This window comes from Vanessa atalanta, chromosome 29 (assembly GCF_905147765.1).
Source record: "Vanessa atalanta chromosome 29, ilVanAtal1.2, whole genome shotgun sequence".
NCBI classification, from domain to species: Eukaryota; Metazoa; Arthropoda; class Insecta; order Lepidoptera; family Nymphalidae; genus Vanessa; species Vanessa atalanta.
The window spans coordinates 2,789,476-2,809,186 of record NC_061899.1 but is presented as its reverse complement, the minus strand read 5'-3'; the positions used below and the strand labels follow the sequence as shown (position 1 = coordinate 2,809,186).

The following is a 19,711-nucleotide window of genomic DNA, read 5'->3' as shown; positions in this document are numbered from 1 at the left end:
TATAATACTAAAATACTAGATATTAACTACTGACTAGATTAAATAAAGCAATAAATATTATAATTAACAAGTTCAGTAATATAATTGATAACGTTAATAACATACAACAAAATAAAATAATTTATTATTTGTCTGCCCGTGACCACGAACACTGCAAAGTGCTCGAAACGTCGGGATGTTAAAATAATTAATATACGCGATTAAATCCGTTAAAAACTAGTTTTATTTCAATGTGTAATAATCGCGAAAATCTAAGACAACATTATAATTTATTTAGTCAAGTAGGATCATAAAAGCACTTTTGAATCGTCTTATTTGCAGTGTTGCAATTAAATATAAAACTACTACCGTTTATATTGATGAAGTACAATTAAATTTATTTACTCGGATATTGCTTGACAATCAAAAAATACTAAGTCCACGCTTTTTTATCATTTATATAATCTCGTATTGAGTAATATTCCTTATTTATCAATGTTTCATTGTCATGAGATTTAAATTAACTGAAGTCAAGTTAAATTACCCGTGGAAATGTTTTGGTTTGGTTAAATTAAACTTGCATATAGAAATACTAAGAAAAGTCACAGACGGACAACTGTATTGATGTTGGATATACTCTTTTATTTTTTGGATAATTATGTTATCGCTTTTGGTTCGCTTGGTTGCTTAAGTGGATTTGAAGCCTTAATTAAACATCATGTATCCGGTTTCAGTACAAGGTAGTTTAAAAGATTACATCTCACATACAACATATTTGTATAGCTTATGCATACGCTATGTTATTAGCGGCTTATCTCCTTTAAGTAAAGACATATATATATAATAACAAAAAAAAAACAAACAAAAAATATATTTATCTATACACATTAACACAATGCTACTTTTAATAGATAAATCTCAATGGCCATTTGAAATAAAAAAAAGACATTGTATATAAGAAAATATATGAAATACAAGAACCAAGATGGCCGAGATTAGAGAACTCCGTCGAACCACCAACGAATTAAGCATGAGGCGCGAAGGGATACGTACAATTAAAACGATTCCGTAATTTGGACTATAAAGAAAAAAAAATGACGTCATAAGTAGTATTATACGATTCGTAACAGCTGATATCTCTCCTTGGTAATCATCACCTCTCGGAAAGTACTTCACCATCTGGAACCAGCTTTCGCCGGCGGTTTTTCCGAACCGATACGACTTGGGAACCTTCGAGAAAAGAGCGTACTCTTTCCTGAAAGGCCGGCTACGCACCTCCCTCCGGTGTTGCAGATGTCCATGGGCGGTGGTAGTCACTTTCCATCAGGTGAGCCTCCTGCTCGTTTGCCACCTATGACATAAAAAAAAAGACTACCGACTCTCGCACGGCGCGCGCTCATTGGTTGAATCGAAAGGCGCGCTCCCGCGGCTGTTACGCATTTCCGTCCCTTTTACGAAATCACTGATACAGATTGCAGGAAAGATGTTATTCGTCAAAAGGCAGACGGAGCGCGTGGAAATTTATAGCAAAAAAACAAAAATGACGATTATGAATACAGAAAGTGACAGTACTTTTGACGTTTTAACAATAAGACGCGTCTTATTACTTTACGTTACTTTATTTTGGATTCGCTGTTGACTTCTTTATAATGTTCCGTGTGTTCCATCTGGCTGGTGTTTTATAATCGCATTCGTAGCCGATCCGACCCAATTTTAGTGGTTATGAGTCCTACGTTACCCAGAGTAGAGACCTTCAGAAATTTCCTCTGAGGAACCAGAGGAACTTTCTGAAATTTTCTCCTGCTTAAAATTTTAATTTCGCAAGAGTCAATTTTCATTTAACATTAATAGCCTATAAAATTCCCACTACGGGGCTAAGGTCTCCTCTCTCTTTGACGAGATAGTTCGGAGCATATTCCACCAATTTTCAGAGCAGAATTTCCTTGAAATTAGAGACATGCAGGATTCCTCATGATGTTTTCCTTCACCGCCGAGCACGAGATAAATTATAAACACAAATTAAGCACATGACAATTCGGTGGTGCTTGCCTGGGTTTGAACCTGCAATCATCGGTTAAGATTCACGCGTTCTAGCCACTGGACCATCTCGGTTCTGCATCATCATCATCATTTTCCTATACTCGATTTATTATCATTATGATTTAGGTTTGTGATCGGCTGTAAACATTGCGAGGAAACCTGCACAAATCGGATAGAAATAACGTTTATAACCGATAAGAAGCACGAAACCCTCTCCAAAAGAGGGGAGAAGGTTTGCACAGCAGCGAAACCTTCAAGAGGTTGTTATTTTTTATGACATTCACGAAGAAACTTGAAAATGTCCAAGTTTAAGCAATTCTTTTAATATCAAGTCAGTTTAAACATCGTCAAATATCCTACGTTTTTATGCGTATTGAATTCAAATTAGTGTTTTGTTTGAAGTAATTGATTGAATTATCTTAATAAAACAGTTTGTACTCGACTTGTGTCGGATAGACAATTGTTTTTGCTATTGAAAAAAATAATTGTCAAAATATTATGGTTCTTTGAGACATTGTACCGTAACGAGTTTCCGCAGAGAATTATAATTATATTCCTGTAACAGTAAATAATAATAACTCCTTTTATGGAAAGTTTTTAATTGAGTGGATATACTTTTGTAACATACATATATATTTTAATTGTATATACACGAGGAGGAAATGTAAACTAAAAACATCTAGTTTTCGTAGACGTTAATACGTCCTTATAGGGGTCGTTTGTATAATAAGATTCCATAAATAGAGGTAGGAGAGGACCAAAGAAACGATGGATGGATTGTGTGAAAGACGATATGGTTAGAATGTTACTTGTGAGATGACGTCGGACAGAGAAGTATGGAAGAAGAGGACATGCTGCGCCGACCCCAAGTAAAATTGGGATAAGGGCAGGAGGATGATGCTGATGATGAATAAGATTCCATAGCCATTTTAACTGGGCCTATTAAAAAATAAAAAGGTCAATTGATAAAAAAAGCGTATTACTCAATATATGATTATATTATAGATAAAAAGAGTGGACTTAGTATGCTTAGGCAGGATATATAAAGATTTAATTGTACTTTACTGATATACTATGTAATTAAAGGGGTACAAAATAGTAACTACTGAGTTTTTTCGTGAATGTCATAAAAAATAACAACTTCTTGAAGGTTTCGCTGCTGTGCAAACCTCCTCTCCTCTTGTGGAGAGGGTTTCGTGCTTCTTATCGATTATAAACGTGTCAGATTTCTATCCGATTTGTGCAGGTTTCCTCGCAATGTTTACAGCCGATCACAAACCTAAATCATAATGATAATAAATCGAGTATAGGAAAACGATGATGATGATGCAGAGCTGATATGGCCCAGTGGATAGAACGCGTGCATCTTAACCGATGATTGCGGGTTCAAACCCAGGGAGACCACCGAATTTTCATGTGCTTAATTTGTGTTTATAATTCATCACGTGCTCGAAAGTGAAGAAAAACATCGTGAGGAAACTAGCGTGTGTCCAATTTCAACGAAATTCTATCACATGTGTATTCCAGCAATCCGCATTGGAGCAGCGCGGTGGAATTTGCTCCAAACCTTCTCCTCAAAGGGAGAGGAGGCATTAGCGCAGCAATGGGAAAAATTACAGGCTGCTAATGTAATTCCAGACTCCGTGGTGTGACCGAGATGTTATCGACAGAAACCCCCCCCCCTGGGAATAATGAGGCAATACTCATAAATATATTATTAAGAAAACTGACGTAGACGTCGCGGTGATGTATTAGTTACAGCAACAACGTAACGGATAGAGTGAATCGTTAACGATCGTAATGTTCATTAACTTGTCATCACGCACGTGATGAATTATAAAGACCTTTCACACGACACATGTTAATCATGAATATGTCCGCAGATGTATTGCCCGTGCTGATGAAAATTTATTTTATTGGTATGTGTGTCTTTTATTTTGTACCAGTTGTCGCCCGCGATTTCGCTCGCGTTTTAGGGGTTCGTTGACGTGTGTCAGGCAAAAAAGTAGCCTATGTCCTTTCTTGGTGTTCAAGTTTGCCTCATACCAAATTTCATTAAATTCAGTTCGTTGGTTTGCCAGTGAAAGAGCGACAGACAGACAGACATACAGAGTTACTTTCACATTTATAATATTAAGTATGGATTATAAAATCGTTAAGATTTTAATCCAAGATTTTTTGTCCAGATCTACGTTTTTATCTACCGAGTGTTTTGGGTTCAATATGTAAAGATTAATTACTTGTTTCGCTTAAATAAATTTAAGTTTAATTGGCGGAAGTAAATCTGGAAGAAGGCAATTGTTAATGGAGTATTTTTACGCTCTTGGTCGTAAAAAGTCTATGTTAATTGTGTACTTGAGAAGAATTAAGTCTCTATCAAAACATAACAGTCACATTAATCGTATAAACTATTCAAAACAAATAGATTAAAACAAATAACTGTAGAGTTCTTGGAATTTGGTTTTAGTGTCTTGCTTGGTGATTGGCTCCTTGTGCAAACCCGTCTGGGCAGATACCACACACATCATCGGGAATTCTACCGCCAAAGAGTAGTCAGTAGTCAGGATAGATTTGTTCCTGTTTGAAGGATAAATGAGCCAGTGTAAATATAGGCACAAGGAACATAATCTTTGTTCTGAAGGTGAAAACCCCGGTAAATATTTTACTGTGAAATTTTTTCGCAACAGATACAGACGCGACCATTTCCACCTGAAATGGAATAGTGTTGGATTATAAGAAAGGATAAAATCAGGAAATGTTTGTAGGACATAAAATGATAGAGCTACAAGCGAATCGCTTGGAATACATAAAATCTTTGTTTACCTTTACTATTTATTTTATTGACAGAAGAATCAGTTTAAAAAAAATTACAGTCATGGACACTCGCGTGAAGGTTTCTTGTAGTACCGTGTATATCCTTATCAAACCTAATTCTGTTAACTTAACGGTTGTTCGATCACGATTTCTGTGACTACTGACAAACCCAATGCCGTTTTGCGCTGAATTCGAGGTCGAAAGAGGAATAATTGTTATTCCTTGATATAAGACATCGGGTTTACAAGTACCGGAGTCAATCTAAACTCGCGAATATAAAAACCGTAGAACGTCACGTCGCTTGCACTGAACGTGCTAAGAATATCTATAAGATCACGTGTGATTACCGACATACTGCGTAACGTTCATGATTTGAATTAGATATGAGATTAGATACACACACAAACACACGCGTTCTAGGATCTATTGTAGATGTACTAGCCTTCGACGTTGTCTGAAATCTTAATTAAACAATTAAGAAATAAATAAAAATACAGATGTTTGTTACGAGAGCTGAGAGAAAGTATTGAATAGATCAACGGTACACTATGTTGTAAGAACCATCGCGGCTCTTGTTATGAAATGGTTATAGGACGTAAAACTTCACCGTTAATTCTGAGTTCAAGCCCGGGCAAGTTTCTCTTAATTAATTCACTCTATTTGTTTCTTTAATTTATTTTGTACTTGGCGATTAAGGACAACATCGGGAAGTAACCTACACGTGAGAAAGTGCCACGAGTAAGCGCCAAACCTTCACTTCAAAAGGGAGGCTTTGGACCAACAGTGAGACGTCAAAGGGTTGTTATTTTATTTTATCATATCGTATTCATGCAATACAATCAAACATTAAATAAAAAAAACAATCCCTTAAGCTTGTAAATCAACTTCGATAGTAACGCAGTACTATTCTGTAACTCACTTCGTGTGTTATTTGTGAAATCTTGATAGCCGAATAATTCTCTCCCTTTTGTGCAAGAGTTGAATTATAAACAAAGATTATGCACATGTATTCATGTGCATAATTTTCAGCGGTGCTTGTCTAGGTTTGAACCCACAATACTCGGTTAAGAGGTACGCGTTCTAACCACTGGCCCATCTCGCCTCTCATCATTATAGTCAATGTCACATATTCTTTGATTTCATGATATTTTTCTGCGGTAAATACCGAGTTTATAGCTAGATATGGATTACGACCTATCACGAGAAAAAAAAACCTATAGCCTCCAATACAATGACATTTAACGCGATCGACCTTAAAACTTAATATAACCTAGTCGTACTAAGACCATGCCCTATATATGTTTTGATGTGTGCGTTGATTTTATATTAAAGATAAAAAAGCGTGGACTAATAATTTATTGACTTTTAGGCATTATAAATAATAAAATAATTGTTGTTTACTGACTTTCTCTGTAATTAAAATGGCGAATAAAAGTATCTACTGAGTTTCTTGCCGGTTCTTCACGGTAGAATCTACTTTTCGAACCGATGGTAGCTTGAAATTTTATTCAACAATGGAACATGACGATTTAAAAGTGCCATTATGAGCTTACTTATATGTAATAAGTATAAGTATTGGACAACATCACATGCATTACTTTGATCCCAATGTAAGAAGCTATAGCACAAGTGTTATGGAAAATCAGAAGTAACGACGGTACCACAAACACCCAGACCCAAGACAACATAGAAAACTAATGAACTTTTTCTACATCGACACGACCGGTAATCGAAGCCGAGACCTCGGAGTGGCGTACCCATGAAAACCGGTGTACACACTACTCGACCACGGCTTGTCAAACATGTAGAACGGACCGGAAAGAGATATTATTTAATTTATTATTAATAATTATATTATATTCATTACGCGTGTTAACTATGACGCGGTAAAGAATTCTGCAAATAGGTATAGCCATTCGATTCTAAGTAACGCAAATAATTGTTAAATCGTTAGAATTATTATAATCATTTGAATTCTCGTGCTGTGTTTTAATTGGTTAACTTGCCGCGTCGGTTTAGTGGTTAGCTTATGGAATCAATATATTCCACTGATTCGAATCTCAGTCGGGGACAAATCTACCAACAGATTAACACATTATCGCGATCGAATTGAAACGTAATCGTTAATGTTCATATGTTCTATATTCCACTAAAACGATCCAATGGCGGTATCAGTAACGGACGAGCAAATAGGTCACCTGATGGTAAGTATCGCCCATAGACAATGGCGCTGTAAGAAATATTAACCATTCCTTACATCGCCAATGCGCCACCAACCTCGGGAACTAAGATGTTATGTCCCTTGTGCCTGTAGTTAGACTGGCTCACTCATCCTTTAATTCGAAACACAACAACACTCCGTCCACATACCGATAACATAAAAAACAATCGTCCTGATAGACTTTGTTCACAGAGGCCAATCTCAACAATTACTTAGGATATTATAGTGCGTATGTGTGTACCCAAACACAGCTGCACTCTCTGTTCCCTCCCACTCAATCCAATGTGCAAATCCTTTTATATAGTAAGTAAATAACAGAGTGCAAATATCCCACTGCTGGGCACATGCATCATCTCACTTATGTTAGAAATGTTTTTTTTCCAACAACACGCTCCAATGTAGATTACTGGATCTACAAAGTAGCTGGACTGGCAAGTCTTAAAATTGTTTTTCTTCTCAGTAGTCACACAGTAACATCCTATAAATTTCCCACTGCTGGGCGAAGGCCTCCTCTCTATTTGAGGAGAAGGTTTTTACCATACTCCACCACGCTGCTCCAATAGGAGTAGGATACACATGTCCCAGAATTTCCTCGTGATGTATTCCTTCAGCGGGTTTGAATCGACAATCTTCGGTCAAGGATTACATGTTCTAGTCACTTAGACGTTTGGCTAATCGTATATTATTTCGTTTTGTTTCAGATCATGTCCAGATGTGAAGAAATTATATCTTCTAACGAGACCGAAGAAGAATAAAGATATCTTGAAACGATTGCAGGAGCAATTCGATGACGCGGTAATGTAATTTATTTCCTGCACGTGTAGTTACGTGTATTCAATTAAATAATTTCAATTAAAATTCACAACGAATAAATCGTAATTCAACTTCGATCTTGAGATGTTATATTAATTATAAATATATAAATACCATCGTAAAATTGTAAATAATAATTATATATATGTATATATTTAGATTACGTTTGTTATGGAGATAGTTTGAGTGTCGGGAGGGACTTAGGGATTTTTTTTAATTCACGCCTCGTAATTAATTTATTGATTGTTAAATGGGGGTGACGATGACGGGGGTGCCACAAGTAATAACATTAACATAAATTTCGCGTAGGTAATACCGCATGGTTCAGCTAGTGTATCTATTATTTTATTTATGAGTCTCAAACAAAATATATCCGCTAAGTGTGTGTGTGTGTTTAGTGTGTCAACATAAGTTAAGTTGTGTGTTTCTTCAATTACAGGAGACAACATGCACTTTTAAGTTGGAAATGTTTTGAGCACAGTTACGATAAAAAGCATAATAAATAATTCAACAGTAAAAAATCAAATCAGAATTAGAAACTTCTTTACAATATTTTTTTTTTTGTGTTGGTACTTTTGAAGTTTAGACACGCTGTATTTGGACTGAATCTCCGTTCACAATCTTTCGACATTTAACAATATCTCCGGATAGATTATTATCCGACAATATTTACAATTTTACGATGATAAGTATATATATGTATGTTGTCGAATTCGTTTGGATACTGATTGAGACGTACGGCGATGTCGGGTCTAGTCGCACACTCTTTAATAATAAATAAATAAATATAGGACAAAATCACATACATTACTCTGGTCCCAGTGTAAGTACGAGTAGATAAAGCACTTGTGTTATGGAAAATCAGACGGTACCACAAACACGCAGACCCAAGACAACATAGAAAATTAAAGAACGTTTTCTACATCGACTCGATCGGGAATCGAACGTCCGAGTGGCGTACCCATGAAAACCGGTGTACACACAACTCGATCACAAAGGTCGTCCTTTGTTACAGCAACATAACCACGTCAAGTCTATGTATTTAATATATATTTTTTTATTTACAGTTGTACGATAAGCTAAGAAAACAGGCGCCCGATTTCATAGAAAAGATTTCGATCATCGAAGGTGATGTGGGACAGCTCAATCTTGGTATTAGCGATGAAGATAGAGTGAAATTAATGAATGAGGTAAATAAAAAAATTCAGTTCAAACCACTGTAATGAGTTTTCGGACTTAATGTGCCGTCAAATAGAAATACTTCGTATTACTCTAGTCTAGTCGAAGACTTTAAATGCACGCGTGATGTTTCGTTTACTATTTTATCGTTTTGTTGAAAATTTTGATACTTGATATGAGACTTTTAAATTGGTACAGTTGCTCGAACAGGTTAATCTTAAGCGAAGATTAATACTCGAGTTCCTCCAGTGACTATAAACACCGTGAGTATACTCGCATTGGATAAACGTGGTAGGATAATCCTCAAAACTTATGCTCAGTAGGTAAGAAGGCCTCAGCCGGATTGTTGAACTTTGCACGTGACCCAACGTGGCATGAGTCAATTCCAGTGGAAAAATTTGCTAGGGAGATAACATCTTAGTCGATATGATTAATGATGCATTTCGATAATTACTTTATAGGTTGCGGTGACGGTATGCCGTCCGCAGTGTTATTCTATAAGAACTCAATTCATATCTCACTCATGAAATGAAAACTGACTTAGATTTTTTTTTATTCTGTTTCATCTATCCTTTATATATTGTAAATACCCTTGACAATGTTAGCGTACTAACCGCCGGTACGTCAAGGTAGCATGCACAAACAATCACGTGATGGCCCCAAGTGCCGGCGTGGATACCCGATTTTTAGTGGGTATTCCATCGCACTCAGTGTCTGCCATTCTCCATATCCGCCCGCCCCAAATGACATGGTCAATCAAATCAAAATATACTTTATTCGAGTAGGCTTATATAAGCACTTTTGTATCGTCAATTAACAAACTATATTAAGTAAAGCTCCCACCGGTCGCATTTTTCTATCTGTCATTTTATGATCACGGGTTGTGTTCCATCGGAATAGATCAATAGTCTCTTTTACATATGCAGGTAACAAATCCGAGGAAATGATTTAAAGTAATATAATTATAAAATATATTTCAGGTAGAATATATTTTCCACGGCGCAGCTACCGTGCGATTCGATGAAGCACTCAAAACAGCCGTGGAGATCAACGTTCGTGGTACGCGGGAAATATTGACACTTGCACGGTCTTGCACGAAGCTGCGAGCACACGTTCATATATCGACCGCTTACAGGTACACGACTAGTATTATAAGTTACTAGCGACCAGACCCGGCTTCGCACGGGCTTATACAGCAAGATCATAATTTTAATACAGCCAGTTGTCCAAATGCGCCTTTTTGCAACGTACGATTTGTTGCCGCACACCATTTGGAATAAGTGTTTTAAGAAATATTTATTAACGAAATTTTCTTTGCTTTTCAAAAATTGGCTTATATTTGTAACTTAAATATAATTAATGCTCTATAGCACTAAGGAATGATGTAGATATCTTCCACCAATTTTGTTTAGAATTCAATCATTACTTCCTGAGAAATGAACCATTTCCCTACCCCTCAAACCAAATTTACACACCTACCCCGCCCCAACTTCTCATTACATAAATTAGATGGACATAAATGACTTGATCTATAAATGAATCATTTCGGGTGTGTTTTTATTAAATAATGCTGTCTCTTTCTTTTAATTATTTGTCTTTATTAACTGTAATGACAAAACTTCAGACATTTTTTTTAAGTTTTTTATCGCAATTACAAAGTTCAAGTTAAGTAAGTAAGGCTAAGTTAGTTCAGTTTAAATATATTTTTCTAATTAATTAATTTCAGTAATTGTCCAATACGAGAAATTGATGAGAAATTCTACGAAAGTTCATTGTCCGGCGAGAAGTTGATTGATCTCGTTGAGAATATCGATGAGAAGACTTTAAACACCATAACTCCTGGGTAAGTGATTTAAGATATTAGTATTTGAATATTTCAGTGAGCCAGAGTAATCACAGGCACAAGGAACATAACATCCTAGTTCCCAAGGTTGGTGGCGCATAGGTGATGTAAGGAATGGTTAATATTTCTTACAGCGCTTTGTCTATGGGCGGTGGTGACCCCTTTCCATCAGGTGGCCAATACGCTCGTCCACCAACCAATGCCATAAAAAAAATAGTATTACGTCGAAATTGACGTTATGTAACAAATTTTATTATTACCAGTTGAACACTATAATACTCAGTTCTTCTCGCTCACTTAAGTGATGCTTGAATCTGTTCTGTTATAAGTTATGGGACCGACCTAATACTTGGTTATATTCGAAGTATCTCTACTATGTATTTCTACTTATAAAGACCATCAGGAATTTGTAATTAAACCAAATTAATGGTTTCAGATTGCTGGGTGATTTCCCTAACACATACGCTTATACCAAATCAGCAGCTGAAGACATCGTCCAGAAGTACTCCAAGGGCCTTCCGGTTGCATTGTTCCGACCATCTATTGGTAAGAATTTTTTTCTTATGATCATGTCGTCATGACCGATTTCGGTGTTGGTGGTCAGTTTTACAAGAAACCAGCCTACTATCCAGGACATATTATAAAGCACAAGATTACGCGCAAAGACAGGTTCACTCTCGTCATAATTCGACACTACCGGAAAGAATTTCTGGGACAGGACAGGGGACAGACATTCACGTCCTTTCCGAAGTACGGGAGTAAACTCTGAAATTACTGAACCGATTTGAATAATTCTTTCATTTTCGGAATAATAAAGTACTATCAGAGAATTTAGCACTATATCTCAATAATAATTTCTCCGACTTCAATATTCTAGTTTTTTATTTGTCTGTAACATTAACGAAGCTTAAAATATTTTATCAAAAGTCAGATTATAATTACGTCATTACTTTGGGGTAAATATGAACACTACTTGGACTAATGTTAACGCCGGTTCTTCTCAGGTCCGAGGTGCTAAATTCCGAACCGATGGTAGATTTTTGACTATCAATAAGCAAGTGTAAACACTTCTATATTGAATAAAGATTTTTGACTTTGATTTTGACTTATTGCATATAAAAGTAGATTGGGTACGTTATTGTTACTTCTTGTTTCAACCCGACTCCTTAGCTTAGAAGATACGTATCTATTTAAAATTAATAAATTAAATTATTACAAAAATGACCATGAAAATCATGTGATGTACATCCATGACTCTTTTATGTAATAACTAGATGAACTGACCTTACTCGCGCGAATTATAAAAAACTTTACCTGTAGCACCGTCACCCCCAATTAACCAATTTCAGGGTTGAAATAAAAAAAAGTACTCTATGCTACATAGCATCCTTCCCCGAATACAACCTATCTCTGCACTAAATTTCATCAAAATCGATTTAACGGTTTAGGCGTGAAGAGGTTACAGAAATAGTTACTTTCATTATATTTATTTTATTTTGTGATAGATTTTGTAATAGATAAATAATATTAGTATATATAAACATAAATATAACTTTTTTTTTATTTCAGTTATAGCAACAGCCGACGAACCAGTTTCCGGATGGATAGACAATGTATATGGACCTACAGGTGTAAGTATATACATATATATGTGTAAACCTATTATGAAAAAGAATGAATTCCTACAAACAATAATAAATATAATAAAGTAGATCTACAATTATATGTTGTCATTAATACAATTGACTATCATGAAATTTATTAGAACCTTGTCAATATGAAGTAATAGCTATCTCAATTGTCTAGGTGGTCGTGGGTGCCGCGGTGGGTCTTCTTCATGTTTTGAACTGCAGCCCTAAGGCACTGGCCGATCTGGTCCCAGGGGACTTGGTCGTGAATGGCTGCATTGCCACTGCTTGGAAGACTGCCAAGGATTACCCTGGAAACCACGAGGAAGCACCAATGGACCAGTTACCTACTGTATACAATTATGTCTCGTCAGTAGAACGACCCTTGACATGGGGTAAGCTACCTTTACTCATAATGCTTAGTAAGATCAAGTGTTTTAAGACTTTATATCGACACAATCCAGCAGCCTCTCCGATCCGTGGCGAGGACAGCTAGCGCAGTGATTTTCGTGGATATTCGTATCCAAAATAATCAATAATCAATAATAATCCCAAATAATTAATGATATCCTTAATTGTATGAGCTTTCCTTTACTATGCGTTTTTTGATATGATTTGATTGTAAAATGTTATCTATTTGATTTTTTGTATGTTGAGTCTTTGTAAATTTTTAATAATTGTCTTATTATTATCAGTGGAAACTTAGCTGATGTATGTATGCATTAGCTTTAAGTGTCACCTCATTGTTTGTTTCCCTAATATAAAAATAAAATAAAATAATCCGTTTCCAAGGAGTAACAAAAGAGGAAACCCAAAAACTTTTCGAAGATTTCCAATGAACGAAACAAAAGAAAAATAATCGGTACTTAAGACTTAAAGATCAAAAATACGAAGGAATATTGTATAATGGATCAGCTCATTCTACATTCTACGTGGTTTTTTCTATCCATACACATTGGCAATAATTTTACGATGTAGACATATATTAAACCTTTGCGCTGAAATGATACTAGCTCATATATTCTATAAATACCTACTCTATAAACTGGATCTATGTATGTTACTATATAAGTATGGGCTAAAGTTTAATCTTTGTTACAGAATTATTCATGAAGCACACAGAAATTTCTGGTCTCCAAGTGCCGTCAATGCAAGCTGTGTGGACTTATCTATTCTGGCTGACACCTTCGAAGTTTCTTTATAATTTATACTGCTTCTTCCTCCACTGGATACCAGCTTATATTGTGGACGCTATCGCTATTATGATTGGGAAGAAACCTATGTAAGTATGAGATTATTTGTTTTGAGTACGATCTTATAAGGACCTTTAGGTAACGGGAAACAAACCCAAAAACAAAGGAATACCTAAAGGTGGTTGAAGTGAGGCTGGTCGTTAAAGTATGCCAAAACTTTACCAGATAGTTTACGTGATCAATAAAAATATCCGCTTTCGTTTCAGGTTAAGGAAAGCCTATAAGAAAATCGAAAAGTTCTCTGCTGTCATCGGGTATTTCGCCTTACGGGAATGGAAATTTAATAACGATAACACACAAAATTTGTTCAAAGAACTATGCGACGCTGACAAACACATATTCAACTTCAACATGCGCACTTTGAACTGGGAGACATATTTCAAATCATATGTCAGAGGTATCAGGCTTTACCTCTTAAAGGATCCTCTGGATACCCTCGCTCAGAGCAGAAAGAAACATTTGAAGCTGAAAATCATTCATTATATCTGTCTTTCTCTCATTTGTTTGGCGCTATTGAGACTGTGTTGGTTTCTCGCTAGACTTATTATAGGTTGACAATTATGTTGCTAAGCATTAAATATATTAGTATGTGTTGTGATTATTGTATAATTTAGACAAGTGTTAATGACCTTCATGGGTTTTAGACTGGTTTATTGGTGGATAAGAGTTATGATTTTAAAACTAGTAAATATTTATAGATTTAAGGACGCCATATTTTAAACATGGAACTTTGTATACTGAATAATTGGAATATCTTATATTGGAATGTATTCTTGTAAATGTTCTCCTAAAGACTTTATTTAATATATCTACGTATAGCTTTATTTATATTGTATATATAATAAAGGGCTCGATTTCTTGTCATAGTATAAAGTTTTTTATAATGAAAATAATGTATGCAATGTGATGTTTAGGTATTAAATTGATTATGCTCAAATCTGTAGACAATATATTATAAATAAATATTTTAATAAATTGAACGTTTAGTCATTTATAATTATATATACAAATGCCTAAAAAGGGAAACGGTGCTTGTATGAAAATTAGACGCCTATTACTATTTTTGCAACAATTGTGGAAAAATATATTTGCCAACAAATAAACTCATTCTTATTTCTCATATAGCACCCCCGGTGCGAGACCGTCACTTTTGCGAAAATTGAAAAAATGAGTTAAATGCGCAACCCTTTACTTGGTGCAATAACCTTACTTTCGTAGTATACATAGTTTCCGTAAGATGGCGTGAGTATCGTTATGGTTTTGGCGCGAATCACGGCGACACTTGGAGAATGTCAAAGTTTTAAATGCTTCTCCTGTAAAATTGCTTTTTCGCAAAAGCGACGGTCTTGCAACGGATGTGCGATATGGAAATCTATTCGGTTTTCGGCCAATAAAGTACTACACAACTTTTATAAAGATTTACCAAATCAGTAAATAAACACACAATTGATAAAAAACACATTTTGATTATTTTTATTGATTATAGCAAAGCATTTGATACTCTACGACATAACATCCTTCTTTTAAATTGGTAATGTAATTACTAGTCGAACAGAGCATACTAAGTTAAAATTGCTGAAATTTTGAGTAAAGAGATACAAGTTACAAAAGGAATAGCACAAGGGTCAGTATTAGGACCACTTCATTATCTCATTTACGTTAATGATCTAAAAAACACTGTCAAAACCTTTGATATGTACCAATATGCAGATGGGTACCAGTCTTCTGTTAGCTCATCGTATAAAACAGACATCGATATAAAACAATCACTAAAAGAACTACAGTATTATTTGGATCAACCTGCAAAATAGTCTCATGATTGATCTTGTAATAAATCAAGAAAAAACAAAAGTCAAGTATAATGTATAGTATATAGGCTCAAGTCACAATAGATAGATAATGGAGATATAAAAATGATCGCACCTGTTGTTGCGCTACTTAGTAATCTTAGTGCAATTATAAATAGTAATCGAAACTAGAGATGGCTCAGTGGCTAGAACGCGTAATTCAATATATCTTTCTATGACGATTTTCAATATATGACGATGTGAACAATACTCTCTCTGAAATAGTAAATTGGTTTAGTGTTAATAATTTAATGTTAAATAGTAAAAAGACTAAATGTATTAAATTCACTACTCCCAATGTAAGATGTGTCAAAACGAGTCTACGTTTAAACGGGGAAGCTTTAGATGTTTTAGAATCTACAGAGTTCCTTGGTATGACAATAGACTCTAAGCTCCAATGGGGCCCCCATATAAATAAATTGACGAATAGACTTAGCTCTGCAGCCTATGCAGTAAAAAAAATTAGACTTTTGACTGATGTGGATACGGCTCGCCTTGTGTACTTCAGTTATTTCCATAGTATAATGTCGTATGGCATCCTACTCTGGGGTAATGCAGCTGACATTAATACTATTTTTGTACTGCAGAAGAGGGCTATTCGTGCAATTTAAAACCTGGTCCCAAAAGATTCGTTAAGAGGTAAATTTAAAGAAATTAAAATAATGACTGTCGCTTCTCAATTTGTTTTTGAAAATGTTATGTATGTACGCAAAAACATCTATGATTTTCCCAGAAATTGTGACGTACATTCTATTAACACTAGGAACAAGAATAAACTTGTTACTCCAAGTACCCGATTACACAGGGTTAGTAACTCTTTTTTGGGGCAATGTATAACGTTTTTACAACAGGATCCCAGAAAACGTTCAAAATTATTCAATTATAAAATTCAAAAGAGTCGTTAAAGAGCGTTTGTGTGCTAAAGGATATTACAACACTAATGACTTTTTAGTTGACTGCACACCTTGGGAATGAAATGATCGCCTCCAGGCTGTTTCAAACAACTAAAATATACTTATCATTGTACCTACATGGAAAATGGTTAAAAAAAATGAAAAAAAATATATTCCGCTGAGTTTCTTTCGCCGGTTCTTCTCAGGTCCGAGGTGCTAAATTCCGAACCGGTGGTAGATTTTTGACAATCAATAAGCAAGTGCAAACACTTCTATATTGAATAAAGATTTTTGACTTTGACTTTGACTTGACTTTGACTTAACCGATGATTTCGAGTTCAAACCCAGGCAAGCACCACTGAATTATCATGTGCTTAATTTGTGTTTATAATTCATCTTGTGCTCGGCGGTAAAGGAAAACATCGTGAGGAAACCTGCATGTGTCTAATTTCAACGAAATTCTGCCACATGTGTATTTCGCCAAACCGCATTGGAGCAGCGTGGTGGAATATGCTCCAAACCTTCTCCTCAAAGGGAGAGGAGCCCAGCTGTGGGAAATTTACAGGCTGCTTATGCTTATGCTTATGCTAATTTACTAAATGTGAAGCTGAGCAGACTTAACCGCTACCAGAGCTTAGAGAGAATGCAGCAATACTTCTGGGACTGTTAGAGAAATTAATATTTAAGCGAACTACAGCAGAAACATAAATTGGAGAATCAACAAACGAGGATTAAAAGAAGGAGATTTGGTCGTCATCAAAGAGACCATCGCACCTCCCTTAAAATGGTGCATGACCCGGGTTCACAAATTATACCCGGATTCTGATGGAGTATCGAGAGTCGAGGACGTCGTCACTTCAACTACTACTGCCTGAACCTGAATTTACACTCGATGGAGGATGTTCGAGTCGAATAAAAACGCCTGGCTGATTAATAAAGAATAATTACTGCGAGACGTAATTTTTCTTTTTTAATTTGATTTTGCGCTTGGAGACTTGAACGATCTAGCAACGTCAAAATAACATTAATTATTTTTTTGCATCAAATATTTTAAAATTTAGTAAATTCATTATTTAAGGGGTTTTTTGGGTCTTATTTCTAAATATTTATTTATTGGCGCTGTCAATTCTTAAAAACATATATAGATATGAGCCTTTCTACTTTAACGCGGTGAGTAAGGTTTTGGTTCGCGCTACGTGTGAAAGGGTAGTTACTTTCGAGTTAGTAAGTGCGCATACTGTCTAACTGCATTGTAGACTAAACATCCTCAAAATTTCAACTTTTTTTAAAATTACGTCTGTCTGGCGGTTCTGGGATCTTACTCTATAATAAATAAGTACATTATTCGTCTTTTTTAATGTTGACAAATAATACTTTTTTACATACAACTATGTTAGACTGCTTATAAAAGCTGATTCATATACCAAACTACAGTTAATTGTAGAAGTCTTGCCCTAATATAATACTATCTAGAATCTCCTTACAGAGAAATTTAAACAGTTTGTGGGTATTTTGAGATTACGTTAGGTATTGTAACTATTGCCATTACGTTAACAAAATACTGAATTCTATTTGAGAAGTTCAGAGAAAATGGATTCAACAATATCAATTGAAGAACAGGCATTAGAAAAAAGAAAAATCTTGAATGAAGCCATTTTAAGTGGCGATTCTCAAGTGCAGAAGTTTTATGATGACGCAGTCGTGTTCGTCACGGGTGGATTAGGCTTCATTGGCAAGCAGCTGATCGAGAAATTGATGCGGTATGTACCAAAGAAACGTACTGCCAATTGCAATTGTGCTGCAAATTTAAATTAAACTACTGGCTATCTCATAATTTTGGCAGCAGAGTCTACAGCTTTGCCATTAAACACCAGTTCACAGTTTTTATAATTCCATGTATCAGAAATAATTTCAAACCTTTGGTATCACTACCAAATGATGTCATTATCAGTTTATGTGTCTTTCGTTTTAGGTCAGCAAATATAAGAAAAATGTATATGTTGGTGCGTCCGAAGAAAGGAAAAAGTGTTGTAGAAAGAGTTAATCATGTTTTAAAGAACCCGGTATGATAAAATTTATTTATCTCCCTTTAATTCGTCATGTTTTAACTACCTGTCGTGAAATTGATTAATTTCAGAATATTATATTTCGAAAAAGTCCCCTCTTCACACAAGCATCGCATTGCTTTAGGCATACACTATTCATTCCGTTGCTTGTGAACTATCATACTATTGGGATATATTATGTTTCTTTGTCGGTTAATCCTGATATACTGATCTTCAATTCGGAAGCCAGCGATACCATAATTACGTATATTACTCCTCATTGAGCCACTTACCCTATCGAGGTACTGTATATCATGTTTATCAAACTTAAGAATTTAATCATATTTCAAAAAAACTTTTTCAGGTATTTACAATTCTGCGCAATGATAATCCTAGTTTCGTGGACAAAATAGTGGGAATTGAAGGCGACGTCTCTGAGATTAATCTTGGAATTGATGAAAAGACATGGGCCATGCTCACCGATGAGGTACGATTAAATATAATGATGATTAGTTTGAGACAAAACAATTAACTGAACAGATCATACGTACCTTATAATTTTTTGCCTTAGGTAAGTTGATTAAGATTAAGATGGGCCATCTGGAAAATAGTAAGTTGTCACCAACGCTGAGGTGTTATAAAACTTTCTAAAACATTACGTGGCCCATAAAATTGAAGCTTAAAAATAACATTTAATTTTTTTAATTTTTTTTTTGTGCCATGTCTCGTTATTCACCACAGCTGAAAATTGATTTGAGCCAATTTGCTAAAGCTGTTAAATCTTCTCTGTGACCACTTGAATGAATGAAGAGAATGAATGTTATAAAGAGATCAGTCACTTTTATTTTCAATATATAATATTAATTTAAGATTTGTTTTAACAGGTAAACGTGATAATTCATGCGGCTGCTACCGTCAATTTTGTTGAAACTATCAAAATGACGACCTTGATAAACATCCGTGGAACAAAAGAGATGCTGAAGTTGGCTAAATCTTGCACAAACATTAAGTACGTAAATAAAAAAATATGGAGCTAAAAATATATATGTAAACAACGACTCCTTCCACCACCTAATTACGTGGAAGTGTCTCTTAGAGAAGTTGACAAATTGGGTGGTATTTGTGCTCTTTAAATTATTCTGTTCAATTGTTATAT

At 35.2% G+C, this 19,711-nt stretch overlaps 2 protein-coding genes across 3 annotated transcripts in view; both read left to right on the top strand.

The window, feature by feature from the left end:
• LOC125075002 (fatty acyl-CoA reductase wat-like) overlaps positions 1-14,716 on the top strand; it is a 44,229-nt gene extending 29,513 nt beyond the window's left edge. For both annotated transcript variants that reach the window (XM_047686536.1, XM_047686534.1), the window contains exons 3-11: positions 7,756-7,849; positions 8,935-9,057; positions 10,027-10,181; positions 10,773-10,889; positions 11,326-11,435; positions 12,459-12,520; positions 12,696-12,912; positions 13,619-13,799; positions 13,977-14,716. In XM_047686536.1, the coding sequence (XP_047542492.1) occupies positions 7,756-7,849; positions 8,935-9,057; positions 10,027-10,181; positions 10,773-10,889; positions 11,326-11,435; positions 12,459-12,520; positions 12,696-12,912; positions 13,619-13,799; positions 13,977-14,325 (1,408 nt within the window). In that variant the 3' untranslated portion in view covers positions 14,326-14,716. The remainder of the gene's footprint in view (positions 1-7,755; positions 7,850-8,934; positions 9,058-10,026; positions 10,182-10,772; positions 10,890-11,325; positions 11,436-12,458; positions 12,521-12,695; positions 12,913-13,618; positions 13,800-13,976) is intronic.
• A 3,384-nt stretch (positions 14,717-18,100) lies between these two features.
• Positions 18,101-19,347, top strand: LOC125074949 (putative fatty acyl-CoA reductase CG5065). Its single transcript, XM_047686434.1, has 4 exons — positions 18,101-18,270; positions 18,483-18,573; positions 18,920-19,042; positions 19,297-19,347. Exons 1-4 carry the CDS (start codon positions 18,101-18,103, stop codon positions 19,345-19,347), a joined length of 435 nt encoding a protein of 144 aa, XP_047542390.1.
• Positions 19,348-19,711: the final 364 nt, after the last annotated feature.

Coding starts and splice junctions, on each gene's coding strand:
- LOC125074949 (XM_047686434.1), top strand. CDS start 18,101: ATGGATTCAACAATATCAATTGAAGAACAGGCATTAGAAAAAAGAAAA. Junction 18,271..18,482: donor CTGATCGAGAAATTGATGCG/GTATGTACCAAA, acceptor CTTTCGTTTTAG/GTCAGCAAATATAAGAAAAA. Junction 19,043..19,296: donor GGGCCATGCTCACCGATGAG/GTACGATTAAAT, acceptor TATTCACCACAG/CTGAAAATTGATTTGAGCCA.